At 26.9% G+C, this 19,262-nt stretch overlaps 2 protein-coding genes across 4 annotated transcripts in view; one reads left to right on the top strand and one right to left on the bottom strand.

Annotated features, from left to right (window-relative positions):
• Positions 1-437: 437 nt before the first annotated feature.
• Positions 438-3,787, bottom strand: LOC114120581 (WD repeat domain phosphoinositide-interacting protein 3). Its single transcript, XM_027982529.2, has 7 exons — positions 3,232-3,787; positions 1,873-2,049; positions 1,620-1,802; positions 1,356-1,546; positions 1,202-1,287; positions 880-1,100; positions 438-806 (listed from the first exon to the last, which is right to left on the bottom strand). Exons 1-7 carry the CDS (start codon positions 3,296-3,298, stop codon positions 691-693), a joined length of 1,041 nt encoding a protein of 346 aa, XP_027838330.1. The 5' UTR covers positions 3,299-3,787; the 3' UTR covers positions 438-690.
• A 313-nt stretch (positions 3,788-4,100) lies between these two features.
• LOC114120579 (probable multidrug resistance-associated protein lethal(2)03659) overlaps positions 4,101-19,262 on the top strand; it is a 39,938-nt gene continuing 24,776 nt past the window's right edge. For 2 of the 3 annotated variants that reach the window (XM_027982523.2, XM_027982524.2), the window contains exon 1: positions 4,102-4,693. The gene's annotated coding sequence lies outside the window, so the exon portion shown is untranslated. Of the gene's footprint in view, positions 4,694-19,262 lie in introns of all 3 variants that reach the window. The other variant, XM_027982525.2, reaches the window with a different exon arrangement.

The following is a 19,262-nucleotide window of genomic DNA, read 5'->3' as shown; positions in this document are numbered from 1 at the left end:
AAGGTCACTTCCACAATAAAAAAAAGTCGAACCTACCTTTTAAACACTATTAAAATTTATTTTTAAAGAGTTTGTAGTATTAAATAATACATACATTATAAACCAGATCATTTATTATCATCACCATAAAACTATAGATAGCAACAAGACATAAAATATTGTCCTTCTAGTTCAGATACACAGTTTCACATTTTAAATCACAACAGCGCACGCTAATGACAATAATGTCCTCCCTATTGATACAATTTTCATTGTTGTCAAACCTGTTTATTTATATCCAAAATAGGAATACTATTCATAAGAGTTGTTTATTCTAATTTATAACTTATAAACAAACATTTATCAATAAATTCATCATTGATATTCTATACTCTATGTATAATGAAAAACATGTTTACCTTAACATCTCACAATTAGTAAAATGACAAAAATATAGGTATAATGATGAAAATGTCTTTTATATTTTATTACACGTTAAAATATATAGAAATATATAATTATCCAACATTTATAATAAATACATCATATTAATAATAACAAAAATAAATTTTAATTAGTAATATTTAAAATTTTTTTAAAACAAAATTAACTATCAAATCAAATAAATTAATACTTTTTAAATAAAATGATATGGAATATGTAACCTAACAGTAGTTGAATATAATAAAATGATCAAAACAAAATTTAACATCAACTAATAATATTATTATCATTGGTTATTTCTAGAAATTGAGCACAAATATCCCTCCAGCATTCACCTTTTTGATTGAACACAAACTTGTAGTAATTTCCATCAGCACAAATTACTTTAAAAGTTCAAAAATTAAAATATGTTAATAAATTTGAAATGGAAATTTAAAAAAATTTAAAAATTATTACCTATGATGCAATTGTTTTCTGATCCAAATGCACAAACACATTGTGGTCCATTAGGCACTTGAAATTTGCAAAAGCTCCAACTAGAACTAAAGTATTTTGGTAAAAAATTAGAAGCTAAACTTGATTGCTTATTTAAACTTTGGTCTTCTAATGCAAATATATGAATGGTTCCATGATCACTAGCCACACACATCATAGTTGAATCTGCGTTGAAGTTAATACTAAAATGATGTTGTAAATAAATAGACAAAATAAAAATAAATAATACATATTTAGATAAAACTTCAGTTTTAAGTTTTGTGAAACCAAAGAAATAAATTACCAATAAATTTGAGCCGTATTAGTTCCTCTTCGAAATTCATATAACATATTTCCAGACTTTGTATCAAACACTCTTATTAGAGTCCCCTAAAAAAATGTTTTTATTTACTTTCATTAGTTTTATTGACAAATATTTATTTTTAATTAAAAAGTACTCTTTCAGATGCAGTAGCCAGTCTTGTACCCTGTAAATTAAGAGCTATACATCCTAAAAGGGTTTCATGTGCAGCAATATCCAGAGGAGGTTTATCTGTATCTGCTAGATCTACCAATTGAACATGTCCCATTTTTCGTCCAGGGAATGCTAATAATGAATTGTTGCTATTGGGACATAGCATACACAATCCTAAAAAATACAATTATTTAATTTGACAATTAGTTTTTAAAGATAACGAAGAGATGATTATCATATTATTAACCTTTTGGATTGGCATGAGTTTCAAACACATGAAGCTGCTGTGGAGTCTGCGTGAACGTGTATACTTTGATGACACCTTCAAGCACAACAACAATTCGATCTCTTCTTAGCCGCACACATAGAACATGCGTGTTGAACTCCAAAGTAATTACAGAATCTTTTTTCAGATCATCCCAGATAACAACTGTGGGCAAAACAACCTCACAAATGAAAACGTTGATGGGTTTAAATTTTGTGTTCAACTGAGGTCGTACCTCTGTTTGTGGGATATTTTGGTGATGTACCTCCACCAACCATAGCTAAATAGTTACACCGAAATAACATTTCGACAAAGGCAAGGCCACCATCTGGGAAGTCTTGCCGTACTTTTTCTTTTAAAGGATCACAGTTGTAAACTCTAAAGCCTTTGTCCATACCACAAGCAAAACATCCTGAAAACAATTATAATTAACAAGACTTAGATTTTGTGTGAAATAAATGCATGTATTCATTGGAGTGTGCAGACTGCATAGGAACTGAAGAACCTCTTGAAATCATTCAACTAATGTTTTAAAAGTTAAGCTCTTCACTTATTGTTACTAAATAAAATAAATTTTTTTAACATCAGATAAACTTGTGTTTTAAAGAAAGAGCCTAAATAGATAAAGAAATGGGTCTAATAAGGCTGTAACGTGTGACCATCTTAAATTCAGGTATGTTTATGTCATAAGTATCTACTACAAATAAGAAAGAAAATTTAATTAATACAACAGCAACATGTGGTGATCAAAATAATAAGTTATGTATATTAAGTGTCCCATATAATAAACTGAAACAAAAACAATAAAATATAAACATTTTTTTCAGTTGATACAAAATGTTTGTTAGTGAAGTTAAATAAATGAAGTACTATTTATTATGGGTTTAACTCCAGGCTTAAGTAGGTACATAGTTAAAACAATTAAAAAATATTTTATTATTATAATATAATACAATTTATTATTAAATTGGCGAGTGTTTTGGTACTTCTAGGTAATTACTTAGACTAGGTTACAAATTGGATTTTAAATGTTAAAATTATCTCCTTTTTTGTGAGTGTCACATCTGGATTATTGTGACTACCATAATATTAAAAATTAGGTTCCAAGACATCATTTAAAAATAATAATATTAAAGTATTTTGGGGGTTACCTTGGGTAAGTACCTACATACAATAAATGCTGTTGCAATATTATCTTATTGACTTAAAATTAACTTTTAATTAAATAATTTTAATAAGTACCGACAAATAACACAAATATTTTATAATACAAATAACTATTTTGAGGTCCAATTAATTTGCAACAAAAGCAAAATTATAGACATGATTATCTATCAGATAATTACCTGGTAATGAAATGAGATTGTTCTCACAAATCTATATACCTAGTAAGAAATGGCCGAAACCAGTTACTCAAGCTTATACATTTTTTAAAAATAATATTGACATTGAAACAGTATGAAAATAATGTTGAAAAAATTACTAGTAACAAGCAATTTTTAAGGACATTAGTTAGAATCGAACAAATTAATGGAACATATTATTGGTAGATATTAAAAGTCGTCTAATTGGAAGAAAAAAATGAATCGATTACCTTGATCTTGATTGAAGCCAGCAAATAATAGACGGTTGCCATGTGGATTACTTCTGCCGATGTTCATTATTTCAAATCGGTCGAATGGTGAAGATTTGTTCAACAGATATCCATGCGACAAACCGTGGATGGGTAGGATGCGTTTTCAAACGAACTCGTTAACCGTATCGGCGACCTATTGGCAGCATGATGAAACACCTTGGGCGCATGATAAATAAAATTTAACTACCTAAGCATTTAACGTTTCCTTTGTGGTATAAAATAAAAGAAACAAAATCTACATAAAATATCGTAGGTACCGTTAACAGGTACGGAAATATTTTATAAAAATAGCGGAAAAACAATAAATACGTGTTTACAGAACGAAATCGTGGCGGCAAAATTCGTAAGTTCGGTAGAGGTGGAAAAAAACTTATAAAAATAATAATTTAAAACGCGAACAAAAACAATAACAACAAACAACAACGAAAGCAACTCGTTTAGAAGACGACGACGACGACGGCGATTGGGATAAATAAAATTATAAATAATCGGAACGTCATAATACAGATAATGAAATATATCTGTATAATATCTATATAGGTATTATATTATTCTGATTTCTCACACGTCGCTTATCTCCGGACCGTTATCAACTGTCGTGAGTTGGTACCGCCGCAACATCAGCTGCAGCTGCAGGCTGAACGTGCGACCGTCAGTGATATGAATTTATTGTCGTCGCAGCTGCTTACTCCTCGTTTTTGCCCCTCGCCCGTGGTTCTATTATCTATGTCAACTCTGACAAGTCCGCGATTTTCCCCTTTTGTGTTACACGCGCCATTGATATTATTATTATTATTATTATTATTCCCAAACTGCCGGTGATTGCCGCCGCCGGTCTGATTTGCCGGCTTGCGATTTCCGAACGCTAGTAAAGTTGCCGCCAGTCTGTGTGTACTGTGTGTTGATTACCGCAGTCGGCAGTCGTCAGTCAGTGCGGTAGCATCGTTGACTGCGCTCGTTCCTCGCTCGTTGTCGTGGTCGCCCGTCAGTGTGCGCCCGTTGCACCAGCCCTTGATTTTTGATGGTCTATGTTTAAACGTTCATTGTTTTTACTGTATCTACGTCCGTAACGGTTTTTTTTTTTTTTTTTTTGAAAATCGTTCCAGCGTCTGTCCCGCAGCTGACTCACTCACCACATTAATTATAATAATTACAAAACAACGACAATATTATTGTTATGTCTTTGCGATGATGTCCGGTCACCCGTTTTCCGAACACCACTCACTGCCGTCGAGTTATTGACCCATCAACATATGCTATTGGCCGCCGCTTGCTCGTCATCGGTTACGAAATCGGAAATAGATTCCCGTGGGCTATTATAAACCACCACCAATCATCCGGCTACATATCCATCCGCATTGAAGTCAAGACCGTATCCGTCATTGTTACTGTATAGAGAAGCGATTATATCCCGCAGGAGGTTCGTATTATTATATTATGCAATTATTATGGAATAAGTTACGATAGTATAATGTCATAATAATCCTTTGTTACTTTATTTTAATAAATATAATTCTGAATATTATAATAATTATTGTGATTTGCGAGTTCAGTAGTATAGGTAACCCACCTATCCATTTATATTACCTACGCTGGACAATGAGTAGTAGGTAGCTGTTAAAATAGTTATTACGCGACTGCTGTGCTTTGTGTTTGAGAATTTTAATTAATGACAATATTTGCATAAAACGTCGACTTGTGTGAAATAGCGTGTTATAGCTGGCAGATAGGTACCCTCTATTCATATTTGTTTATTTATTTCAATTAACGCACATCGTAGTGGGTACCTACCCAGAATACTATGTGCCTATGTGTATACTTACTAACTAGGGTAGGTACCATTATCATAGTAATATAAAATATTTTTATAATAGGCATCACAAATCTATTTATCAAAGAATTGAACAAAAATAAATGGAGAAATATGTTTATTGAGGGTTGATAAGGAATAGGCTCCTACTCCAATCCTTAATTCATCCCTGATAGGTACATCTCTTCAAGTGATATGAGTTATTTATGTATGATCATGGTGTGTACCTATACACGATACAATACATATTGTACTAAAATATTACAGGTACGAGTTGTGATACAACGCGTTCCCTATAATACTATTGTCCATTTTTACGCACGACTCGCTCATATTTTTTACTATTGTCAAGGTCCGGGTGCGATTTTGGCTTTTAATTTTGGCACTGCCGTGCATCGTATTTTTATTGTGTTCACAATTCATAGCTGCGGGTTAGTGAATAGGTAGTGATATTAATAATATGACGATCATGATAATAATAATAATAATAATAATAGAAGAAATATGTGGTGGAGGGGAAAACTGTTTTTGAACTCGAGCCACGAACGTTTTTAAACATAGCTGCAGCTCGGAACGCCCTCGAAAACGATTGACAAACCCCACCCACCCTTCAGTAGGTCTGAATGTCCGAAATGTCCCGTCGGCAATAAATTGTCACGTACCATAGTCGTAAATGCATTTTGTTATTTAAAATATTATATAGGTAAAAAACATATATCTTTGGTTTTTTTTAAAAATCGTCTCCAAACCCACTAGTTGGACATGAACCTGTGGATGGTTAGGTATACTACATTATTACCCCGTCCTCTTTCTGTCAACAAGTTTTCAAGTCACCGGTTGATGATCTACTGATGGGAGTCTATTTTGCGGAGTGTAGTCAATTTGCACCAAAATTGACCCTAACTATTTATATTTGTAATTTGAATCAAATTGTTTAAACGGCGTTTGTAATGGTACTATAGAAAGAATAATCGTACAAGTTTCAATATTTGAGTGTAATATTTTGAGATATCAAAAGCAAAGGACATTGAATATTTTAAGTAGTTATTTCACTCACCTTATAAGTATTTACATTGTTTTATAGACCTATAGTACGTCAGTATTAACTTAAAGACTTATAATAATAATAATACATGACAAACGTATAATCTGATATATAATATTATAATTATTAGGTACATTATTTTAAGCAAATATATAATTTAGTATGTATTTTAAATTTTAATGCTACAAATAAAAAATCTTATTATTATAAAAAAGTTAGTCAGTCAAAAATAATAAAATAATAACAATAGTGTTTAATTATTATTGTAATTTGGGTCTGTCGAGTTTGATAACTATTCGATAGTGGCATCACTAATAGATACTCATTTTTGTGTAAATACAAACTCCCATTTCACGGAGTTCCGCCCGATTATGGCCCAAAGTGACCCTTTTCCCCACTTTATTCCTTTTTCGTTATCTGTATGGAAGCCCTTACAAAATAGTTAAGGAATAATGTCTTAGTGGTTATTCAAACTCAATAAGATATAACTACGTATTTTAATGTAAATAGAATATAGTTCATTTATACGGGCTAATAATATTTTCACGAATAGTGCTTTCTACTACATAGAGATAAGATAGCCGATTAACTGCAAGATTACAAACACAAAAACATCCAATTTCGAGATACTGTGAAACTTCCATATAATGAAGTCTTAAAAAAAAATTCGTATTATAAAGGAATTCGTTAAATATAGTTAACACATGTTTAACAATGAAGGTCATGGTCTCAAAAATAATTCGTTATCAGAAAATTTTTTTAAATAGAAGTTTCATTGTAATAAAAATGATGAGTTAGAAAAATCAGACTATACCTAACAAATTATGTTTTTTTTATTGTATGTCTTTTATTAATTTGAGTAGTTATTTATATATTCATCTTACAAAAAATCTTCAGAGAAGTAAAAAAGGTCTTCTATGCTTTAATTAAATGGAAAAAAAAATCGTATATTATGTGTACCATTAAGATATTTAAATTTTTTTTAAAAGATGTTTACAATGTTTAAAAAACAATAAGTAAATTTGATAACATAGTATATCTTGACGGAAATAGCCACTCAATAATAGTTCCACCTATACCGACTCCAAATTCGCCGACACTCAATTGGACAAAATACAGTTCAGTTAGGTATAATAAATAACAATTATAGGTATATATACATTTTTAAGATATTGATTGATGTAAATTATATCGTAGGATAGGTACCTATCATCCTATACTCGCTATTAAATAAGTTTACAGATATCATAACGTACGATAGCCGATAGATACCTTATACTCACGATAAAATAAATATATTGATTATGATAGTATATAGTTTTATTACTATATGCCATCGTAGCAAGTCGTCAATATCATTTGTTGTCGGCGAATTGGGCTTTATTAAAAAACTGGGTGTCGACGAACTGAATAAACCATTTTAAATACGTAGAAGGTTAATTATTTTTCCTTTATTTAGGAACTTGGAGGTGGGAAAAAGTGATTATTTATTCAGCAGGTCAACACATAAATTACTTTTGAGATGTCTTGGAGGATTACTAAGAACTGTAGGAACACTAGGAACTATAAGATTATTTAAAAGAAGGTGGGTGTATAGATTGCTGTGGAAACATATTTTGTAAAATGTTATTGCTCTTTGAATGGTTCTCATCTAAAAATCTGAATGAATTGTGTGGATAGAGATATAGAGTGGGGTATATATTGATTTTCTTAGAACTGTATTTTGGAAGGTTTGAAATTTGCTTTTGTTAGATTTTATTGCATTACTCCATAGTTGAATGCCAAATGCCCAGATGGGTTTAAATAGGGATTTATAAATGTAAAGCTTAGTATTGATTATAGTGTATTTATTATTAATGTAAAATGTTTTCAGTAATCATAGGCGGTAATTTAAATTGAACCCTTTAGATTTTAAGTGAATTATCCACGTAAGATTTTAAATATAATATTATTGATTTTTTTAACAAAAAATACATTTTTAGTACCTTGGTATTATGAATTATGACTATATTCATAATGATTTTCTTAACTAAAATATTTGTGTATCTACATATAATCATGGGTAAAATAAATAAATTATATTGCCTTTATTTTCATGAAATTATTATTTATATTATACATGTTTTATTTATTTAAATTTATTTAAATCTATTTATTCAAATTCAGATATGTTATATTTGGAATGAAATAGAGTTATCGATCTGAACTCGGCCGCAATCGTAAATCATCGATTTTTGAACTCAATTAAAAATATGATGTATCCAAATGTACAATGATTGCATATACGAACTGAGACCTAATACAACATTTTATGATAAATTGAGTTCCTTAAAATTTTAGGTATAGTACTAATTGTAAATTGAGTCCATGCAGTTTTAATAGATACTAGCTGAGTCTCGTCAAACTTTTAAAAAAAAATACATTTTTATAGAATTAAGATAAATATTGTATAGAATATTAAAATCGAGTTATTTTGTTTCATTATTATCATATTTTTGATTCTTTGCAAAGTCGATATTATTGTTTCCATGTCCATGATCATTATTTTTAGTTAATTAAAGAATAATTCGATTATTATTCTTTCTTCTCTTGTTTCCAAAATACTATATTTTGAATATATATAATATGATAATTGTTAATACACTGGTAATTTCATTATTTTTTCACGTTTCTGTTTTATTATTTCAAAACTTATGAAGAATAAACTTTAATATTTTTAATGCATTCGCTTCGCTTTTTAAAATTAAATAAATTTTGAATATTTTGTTAAATCCAAAAAGAATCAATGATATACAAAAAAAAATCTATCAAACGTCTAGGTATTAGGTATAGTATTAATATTTAAATTGAATTATTTGTAGTTTTTTTCTATTTATAGGTATTTTGAATAGCTTGTAATATTGATTATACGTTTTTTAAATTTTTCTATTTTTTTTTCATTGTTCTTTTTAATTTATTTTCGCATTGAAACTGTTTCCTGCTCTCATTTTTAGTACTCCTGACATTGTCATTGGTACAAACGAAGAACTATAGTACACGAAATTATATGTATGTTACAATATGCATTTGTTTACCGTTACATACATGCGTAACCTATTGCTTTATTGCTCAATAAATACTTGTTTGTGGAACACTTTCCGTCTCGTTTTGTTATTAATTATTAACAAAGTAGTTATTACACAAAAATCGATTTCTCTGATTTTAACCTGACTACGGCGTTTGGAGGGTAAAATTTGTTGAATGATGTTACATATAATATGTAAAATCGATTTTTATTTCTCTTTAGTGTTTTTGCTTATATTGTAATAGATGTAGCGTGTTATAACAACGGGACTTTGATAAAATAAGTGCTACGTTATAATTTATAGTAAATATTAATACCTATATTTTATTCAATCACGCACAATGATGTGTAGAAATTTTAAACTTAACAGTAAAAGTGTGTATGTATTATCTAATTTTTATTTTAATGGCAAATTGTTCTAGTTTGACATTCTATATATTTATTGCTTGAATTGTGACATGCGTGCGCTCGTCGACGCAGTAATGAACATATTAGTAGTTGAGCTAATAGTAAGCATTATGCATACTTCATGAGTAAACTTAAAAATTTAATCTATCATTATTCTTTTTGTGTAATGCTAGGTATGTAACCTATAGAAAAATTGACTATTGTTCATCGATTGTTCATTAAGAAATAATAACATAGTATCTATGCGGCATTGTATACCGAGTTCTTTACCAAGTATTTGTTATTACTTTTTTATAAAGATATTTTCAATACTCAATCTTGTAGGTGTTATCTAGTTGCCCTTAGCCTGACCTTTTGTCCCGATTGTACTCTAATAAAAAATTACAGGGCTTAAAATGATTCATATGTACACACACTAGTTGCGCACGAATCATATTCAGGTCAACATTATAATATAACAATAATTGTTAATTATTGCGGACACGAGTTTCGTTGTCATAATACTAATTGCGTAGGTACAGAGTTTTTAAAATAAAAACCATGTAAGTTGCGGACACAAATATTTCCCTTCACCTCTTTTTTTAGGAATTTTTCTGGACTTTCAGAACAAGCTTCCAAAAAAATGGTAGGTAGAATTTAAAATTATTATGAATGGTTTTTTTTTTTATAAAATATTTATATTAATAACAATAATATTTATGTTTTGTGTTTTTTTTACTTTATCAAAAATAATAATTGGAATTTTGTCCGCAATTTGTATGTTAGATTTGTGTCCACAATTAGAAAACACCAATTCATATATATTTCTGATTAAGTGTCATAGGTACTTCGGTAGTATTGATACCTTTGTTTTCTCAATTTTTTTATATGTATATATAATTCTGTTTTGTTAGAGAAATACGATGATGTTGTCAGAAAATATAAAAGATAAATAACATAAAATATCCGTGAATAAAATACTTATAAATTATATGCATGTGAATACCTAAATTTTCAGGTATAATATCAAATAATATAATATATATATTATGTATTAAATGTATCCAAGTTATTACAAAACACTGGTAATCAGAACTTTTGACATATATTATATTTAAATGATCTTAAGAGGACACTACACCCGAATATTATGTTGTCTCCGTCTTACAATTAATGTAAAACATAACAAAAACTTTTTTACGGAAATGAACCGAGAAGGCTACAATCATAACTAAAAAGAAATTTTCATCACATATAAAGGAAAACTTAAACTGTGAAATATCGTCATGTTATTATTGCTTCAAAATGAATTATTTTTGTGTTTTTTAAAACTTGAATAATTTTTTTTGTTGCTAAAATATCGAAAAAAAAGGTTTCACAGCTTAAGTTTTCCTTTATAAGTAAGTAGTGAAAATTTTATTTTTATTTAAAAAATCTTCTTAAATCAAATTTTAATAGGAAATATTTATTAATTAGATACCTACGCGTGATACATATTATACATATATTACTTACCCACAGATTAGTTCGTCATATAGGTTTCTATATTCCCGAAATATACGACTATATATAAATATTTTTTTTAACTGGCAATTGGCATTGACTAATATTTATACAATTAATTTAAACTTAATGAGTTATTCGCTATAATTATGAATTTATTCACGTGCAATTTGAATACAAATCGCATAGACTTTATTTTTAGTAAAATGATTAGAATAGAATAAATAATGATGACAAAATTATATACCTAACATTAACTACAGTGTAAATTATAAGGTTTGCATCAAAATTAAATTAAAATAATAAACAATAAATAAATAATTTAATTTTTTAATTGTATATATCTATCTATTAGTGTTTTTCAATATTGGTAGGTACAGAGTTTCTACAAAATAATGTTGTGTCCGTCACACTAATATTTTATTTGAAGTAATGACTTAAACGATATTGTAAAATTGTTATATTGGTACTTAATTATAAGATCTATATATGGACAATTTCCTGGGTCATCTTAATAGTATACTAAAATCATTTTTAGTTAACTAAATAATTGCCCAAGATGGTAAAATTAAGTGTGTTTATACTTAAAGGATTGCGCTACTAAAATTATTTAAGCTGTCATATCAAATGTATTGTATTAATTTTAAAATTTAGGCAAGAAACGAGTTAAAGAGTTTTTAATATAATATGTATAGGATAAGACGGTTGCAGTGTACAAGGAAAAAATGGAATTTTAAATGAGCTTTAATTTAGTTTATTGATTTAAAGATATTTATATTTTTGGATGCACTTGGTCTTTAATTACAATTATTGTTTCTTTCAAAAATTTCGAATTTTAATAAGAAAACGATTATGCATTAAAAAAATAAGTTAAGTGCAAGTCATGTTAACTGTGAAGTAACTATAGTTTGTACTGATAAACTTTTATTTAGTATCTATTTTATTGATTAATGAATAGGAACCACCGCCTTTCAAGAATCTAGACAATTATCAAGTTATTATTTTAATAATTTTCAATCCACCTATGTATGCTAATTATAATTAATAATACAATATTTGTTTATCGCGTATGTACGTAATAATTGGAGTAGGTATATCGATTCCACCGATTTTGTATTGACTCCATTGGCAACTGTTCTTAATATCCACCTATAGACTTTGCTAGTTATTGATTATATCAAGTTTTAAATTAAATATGATATAAATGTTTGAAATATTAAACTGTGTTATGGAACTCAATATTTTGAATTTTTATAGTTAATAGGTATTTTTGAAATGAATTAAACGTATTATTTATATCTAAGTTAGTGGTCGCTATAGCAGTTAGCTTACATTTTTTATCTAATCCGTACTACATTTTATAAAACTGCTTTATACAATTTTAGCGAGAATTGTAGTGTTTATCTATATTTTATTATATAATGTTTTTTAACATTGAAACATGTTGCTAACTTAAAAAGTGAATTTTATTTACCATTTTTTTTTCTACACTGTCTGCTAAAATTTTAAAGTTTTTAAAATTGGCACTCTATATAAATAGCTTTGAGTGGATGTGCAATAACGTGTTTAATATTCTATTAAAAAATGTAGCCAAGTATAAATGCAGTTTAAACTTTTTAGCATTTTATAAATTTAAGACTTGTCGGAATCGATAAGAAGACAAGTAGTTTAGGTAATATATAAATAGCCAGTGGACCAATAACTGGCAAAATCCATACATTTCCAATAAACTTTCTTTAATTTAAATGGGTCGTGTCATTTTTAATTAATAACCATATTTTATTTAAATAAAGATTTAATATAATATTTAATATTGTAGGTACTAAAAATATATGACTTTACTACTAACTTGTATTTAAAATTGTTTTCTATGACTATAATTTACCAGAAGCTATTATACCACTTAATTTTATTCTTTTGACAGTTATTTTAATATTTATTGTTTTTATAATACATCAGATTTTAAAAAAAATACATATAAATAATATTATATTAACCTAATACCTACAAAACAATGAGCTCAGCAATTAACCGTTAGAAACCATTAACCACAGTAAAAAAAAATTATTAGGTCCTAATAATATCAATTCATTAAGTATATGTTTGATTTTTTCCTTGGTAGCAAAAAATCATAAAAATTGAAATAAATAATAATAGATTACAAATTCATACAATTAAATATATAATTTTGAGCAATATGGTAGAAGCATAGCTACTGCTATGTTAACCATATCCATATCCTGCAGGAGTGATTATTTTACTTAGTGTTGTAAAAATTATAAACTTTATAGTTTATTATATCGTGATATGATAAAAATGTTCATGTATCTTGATTGACGAATGGCGTTGACGCATATGATAGTTGTCGATTATGAATAGTAATAGTGTCACCTTTAATTCTTTAAAAAAATGTCCGCTCTTGAACTCTTCTCGCTCCCCTGATAACTTTTTTATTATAACACCAAATTGTGTTACCATAACAATATTTATTAAATGAAACTATATGAAATATTTATTTTATGTTTAAGTGACTATTACATATTATTTGCTTTGTATGGGACAATTTTGTAGTGTATCCTGAGTGGCGTTAATATTACCATGGCAATATTTATTATACATATAAAATATTTTATATTTAAGAGACTATCTATTACATATTTGCTTTGTATGAGACATTTGTAATATAGGTATCTTGACATTAAAATATTAGTACTTTCTTATTATCTAGTGATTAAATATATTTGTGTATACTCTGATGAGTATAGCTATACTAATTTGAGTCGATTCATTATAATTAATTATTATTTAATGTAATATATTTTTTATCTATATTTTATATATTTCCAGGAGTAAGGTAAGACGACCAATGGCCATTCTTTCCCGTTCCTATAATGCTATAATAAATTATTTTATCTATATTTTAAAATAAAAATAAAAATATTGTAATATTATAAATTCTTAACTACTGAACTAATTAAAAATTACGCTAATGAGGATTAATGTCTCTACTAGTCAATGTGTAATTTTTTTTTAAATTAATATAAAAATTATTCAAATTAAAATGCATGATATTTTTTGTTTTTTAAATATCTGTGTGATTTGTCTATTCAATTAAAACATAACTACATGGATAATATGTTAAAAGACCATATTAAAACTAAAATTAAAAAAACCAAATCTATCTTAATATATTGTACCAACTTCCAAGTAAGATCAAATAGATACCATTTAAAAATTCCACAATTATTATTTAGAAAGTGACAGTTATTTTAGACTTATTTCAGTATATTGGTCAGATACTATAAACTTTTATACTATAGCGTGAGTTGTAATAGGTATTTACATAATGTTGTTATAACTTATAACGTATAATATATTATATGGAGTACAAGGTGGCTACAAATTATGACGTCATGTGTATTTTTTTAAATGCCTGTCATTGGTAGCTGTAGTACCAACAGTTTTAGACTATAAGTAGAATGGAGCTTTGTTTTAATTTAAAAATATTCGTGGTAACTATAGAAACTTTAACCATGTAATATTATTACATTTTATTGACATAATAACGTTTTAAATTCAATGTGCTTGTCAAAAATTAATTCAGTATTACGATTATATTATATCGTACTAACTATTACCTAATAATAATGAAATAAATTACTAATAGCAATATAAATATTTCATAAAATATACTTAGGCCGGGTTGCGTGAAATATTAATTAGTTTAATAGACCAGCTGCGGACTAGGAAATCATGTTCAAGGGACCATTATCTATCACACTATTGATTCATACAATGTTAAGTGATTTTTCATGCAACCCGGCATTATTGATATAGACTGACAGATTGTCTTCACTTGGAATTGTTTTTTGTGTACAATGATTTATCATTAAATTCAAATTTCACTTAAACTTTTTAGTGACTTACTCTATGACTGGTTAAATTCGACATCTATACTATACATCAGGGTGGTTATCTACATTTTGATAATTTACTTTATTATAGTAATTTTCACAAAAGAAAAAATAATATTTTCAGTTGTATAATATTTTATAAACATCCTTAAAATTATCTTTTACCCTAGAACTAGAATCTGAGTACTGAAATTATAAATTTAAAAAAAGGGCTTCAATCCATAATTTAAAGAACTATTAAAATTAAATTCTTATTTTATAATTAAAATCTAATATTTAAAATAACATTCCTATAAATAAATAAAGCAAATTATTACTTTTCTATTATTGTTCGAATGAAATTATGTTAAAATAGTTCAGTGATAGCCGATAGGTAGATATAGATATTTAAACTATGGATGTATCAACAATAGAATGTGTTATTTCTTTGTATCTTAATTCTCAATTTTAGTTAACAAATAATTAGTGTTCGTATTTCTAAAATTGTTAGGATTCATATTGAAGTATTTAATTATTTGTCTATTGGGTTTTTCCATTGCTATATGTTTTATAGAGACAAAAAAATTCCTTTACAGTTTCTTTTAGATATAAATATATAATATATTTTAAGTAAGCACATTCGTCGTCAATAGATATACATTTCATCATTTATATCAATGACATTGGTAATCGTGGTCTTTCATTTATATTATAAAAGTTAATCAAGGTTTTTATAAAACTAAGTAAAAAAACAACCTATGGCCTATGGCCAGTGGTCCCCACTATGCGGCCCGCGGGCCGCATGCGGCCATTTAACAGATTTAGTGCGGCCCGCACTATTAGCAGCAGTACAATACCCTTTCCTAACAATATATATATAATTTTTATATTTTTAATTACTATTATTAATAATATATGCGGCCCGCAAATAATTTTCAAAAATTACATTTGGCCCTTTCTAAAATCCTAGTGAGGACCGTTGGCCTATGCATTAACCCTTATCGTTACTAAACTAAGTTTAATACGGTTTAATAAAAAAATAATGACATATTATTAATTTAGTTTTTTTTTTGTTTTATGTACATTTTAAATTTTCTTTTAATAATCTAATGAATTATAATATATTTAATATAATATAATATAATACATTATTATCACCTATTTAAAAATAAAAACTTATCTATAAATATTTCCGCACTGCATAAAAATTAAACTTATAAATGATAACATAAAAAAGTGATGTATAATATATATATTGTAATGTGAATTATAAATTATATTTGAATGTATGTTGTACAACAAGCTTATAAATATTATACTTTATTTTACTCGTTTATTTAATAGATAGTTCTATGTTTCTAATCTTTTCTGATACAAATATGAAACAGCTAACTTTTAAATTAACAGATAAGAAAAATAGATTAAGAAACTGATTACTATGCCAAATGTTTACAACAAATTAAGAACAATTTAAGAATCATCTTGATCCTATTCTCACATCATTGTAAAACTTCCAATCAGAGTCAAGATCGGTGTATAAAACTATTGATTGATTGGTAGTCTATTTTATAATAAATGATATAACTAATTGAGATTAAACACATTTTTAATTTTAACAATTGGATTAAACAGATTTTTGTTTTGAAATTGTAAAATTATACTGTAATTTATCAGTGTTTTGAAATTTTTATGTAAGTATATCATGGTAGATAATCGCTTTGAACGAATATTATGTTGATAATATAACTGTCACAATTGCCTCTGTTGTTTGTTCACCCAAAACAGTGATTATGTATTATTTAAACCGCGTTGCATGTAAATATGACGATGAAAAACGTTTGTGTTATAATATTTACGGCTATGAAATGTTTTTAGTTTTAAAAATATGTACTTATCTACCTGGAGTTGAGTGAAAACTCGTGTCTACAGTGATAAGGGCCTATACCATAGACATAATAAAGAAATGGTTTGATAACAAAGAAATAGGTCTGCCAGGTCTGGGAACAAACACTGTTAGAAAAAGGTACCATAAAACTTATAAAGTTATAACTATCTACACCCATAGATATTGAGAAAGAGAAAGAAGTTCAATTACAAATATAACCATATTTTAAAAAAAGAGCGTACACTTTAGGACCCATCATATGCACAGCTGTATTGACTATTATTCTTCCTATACCTAACAATAATTGCTCTTGACAACCTATTGCAAGAAATGTCGGACGTGTATACTCATATGCTTATGACCTATATTATACTAATTCTTACTAGAATATTATGTCTTATAAATATAAAAAAAAAATGGTAAAATGGTAACATTTTTAGTTATTAACGCAAATATATACATGTTATTTCTCGACTATACCTAAAATTTTAAAATATTACCTTTTGAATTACAAATGTACAATTCATTTTTACGCTTGATTAAAATTAATAATTTAACTTTCGACGTTTAATATTCTCAAAAATTATATTTACAAAAATGTTATTAATGGAGATAAAACGATAAACATTATTCTTTAGGTACTTCACTATACTCTTTTTAGAAAAGTACAGTTAATATTAGGTTCCTACCTATTGTAATTTTTATTTTTGTTAAGCAATATTTTGGTACCTAAAAATAAAGTGTTTCTATTAATTTCTCTAAACTAGGTACGACAATGTTTGAGTAAAAGTTATTCGATACATTTTTCTTTAAAGTTTAGGTACATGGACACATGGTGCATCATGCATCATGTTATACACTATCAGACGATAGAATATAATATTATAATATGATTGAATGTTACTAATATAACTAATAAATTAGTAGATATATCATAATTACTTATATTAGAGCCCACTTTATAATTTGTATAGTTTTAATTTTTTGTAAAATTCATGTAACAATAAATTCTTTCGTATACATATATTCATATATTATCTATAACATTTTCTGATATAAATTTGTATTCGTTACTTCTTATAGGTAATATTATTTTTAACTTGAATTAATTGAATTATTAACTATTAATATCATAATAATTACATATTTAAAGTACAATTATAGTTTTTAATGTTTTGTAAGTATAATGTATAATGATATAGGTAGTGTAATTTATTGCAATTGATATATAGTTGAACTTATGTGAAAAATAATCCCCCATTATAGCTGTTTATAAATTATCGTTATCACAATTTTATGACGAATATTTATAACTTGTACACGTACTAATTAATATTGTATAATTACGTACTTTTATCATAGATAGAATTTTAATAGAGTGTATTATACTATATTATTAAGTAATGTATATATTATTATGTCTATTGTCTGTGCCCAGTTTTATACAATTATAAATATGAATTTATATTTTATTTATGATATCTGGAGCTGTTGAACTATTTCTTACACTAGTCATTATAAAATAAATTTAAACTTATGTTTTAAAATTTTATAAATAATTATAATTTTAAACTATTTTGATACAAAATTTCCTATGTAATACATTGTACATTTGAACAATTTTTACTATAATCACATTAATAGATTATAACGTTTGAAAAATATCCTATTTAATACTTTGTGAGTCTATCTAAGCTTAAGTTTTTAGCTAAATTCAAAACATTAAAATTGTTTAAAAATTAAAAAATACATATTATATTAAATTGATTTAAATGATCGAAAGGGAGTAACCGAATATTGGTTATCATTTGATCGAATTACTGGTTTTAGTTCGAAAAAGGTATTTTATTAAGTTGAGCCGAATTGGTTCCCGTTTGCGTTTAGGTCAAAATATAAATTAGATAGTATAAAATATAAATGTACTAACACTCTATAGTCTATAACAACCATAGATTGTTGGAGGTTTAAAAAATATCGCTGATACCCCGATCGATAAGTTGACGATTTAGATATACTTATATTGCTTTATGAGATATATCATAATATATCGTATACCTATATTATTCTATGTATACGTATGACAATAATGTTAACGAGCACTGTACAGTCTCGAATAACACACGTAATATTATATACTCGTACCTATATATACATTTGTTATCGCTTTTACATCGATCGTATTTTAATTTATATTTTTTAATTTTAATTGTTCGTTATTATGGAGTATATTTTTAGTGAAAAGGAAACTAAGTTGTTGATTGTTATTTTTAACCAAGCCTACTTTAAAATTGATAGTCCTAAGCCTATACAATTGAGAAGGAATATGAGAATAATTAAACGAGAACCAATACGGCTTACCTTTATAAAATACCTTTTTCAAATCGGAACCAATTTGTCATGTG

This window comes from Aphis gossypii, chromosome 3, assembly GCF_020184175.1.
Source record: "Aphis gossypii isolate Hap1 chromosome 3, ASM2018417v2, whole genome shotgun sequence".
Classification (NCBI taxonomy): domain Eukaryota; kingdom Metazoa; phylum Arthropoda; class Insecta; order Hemiptera; family Aphididae; genus Aphis; species Aphis gossypii.
This window is presented reverse-complemented; position numbering and strand designations above follow the sequence as displayed.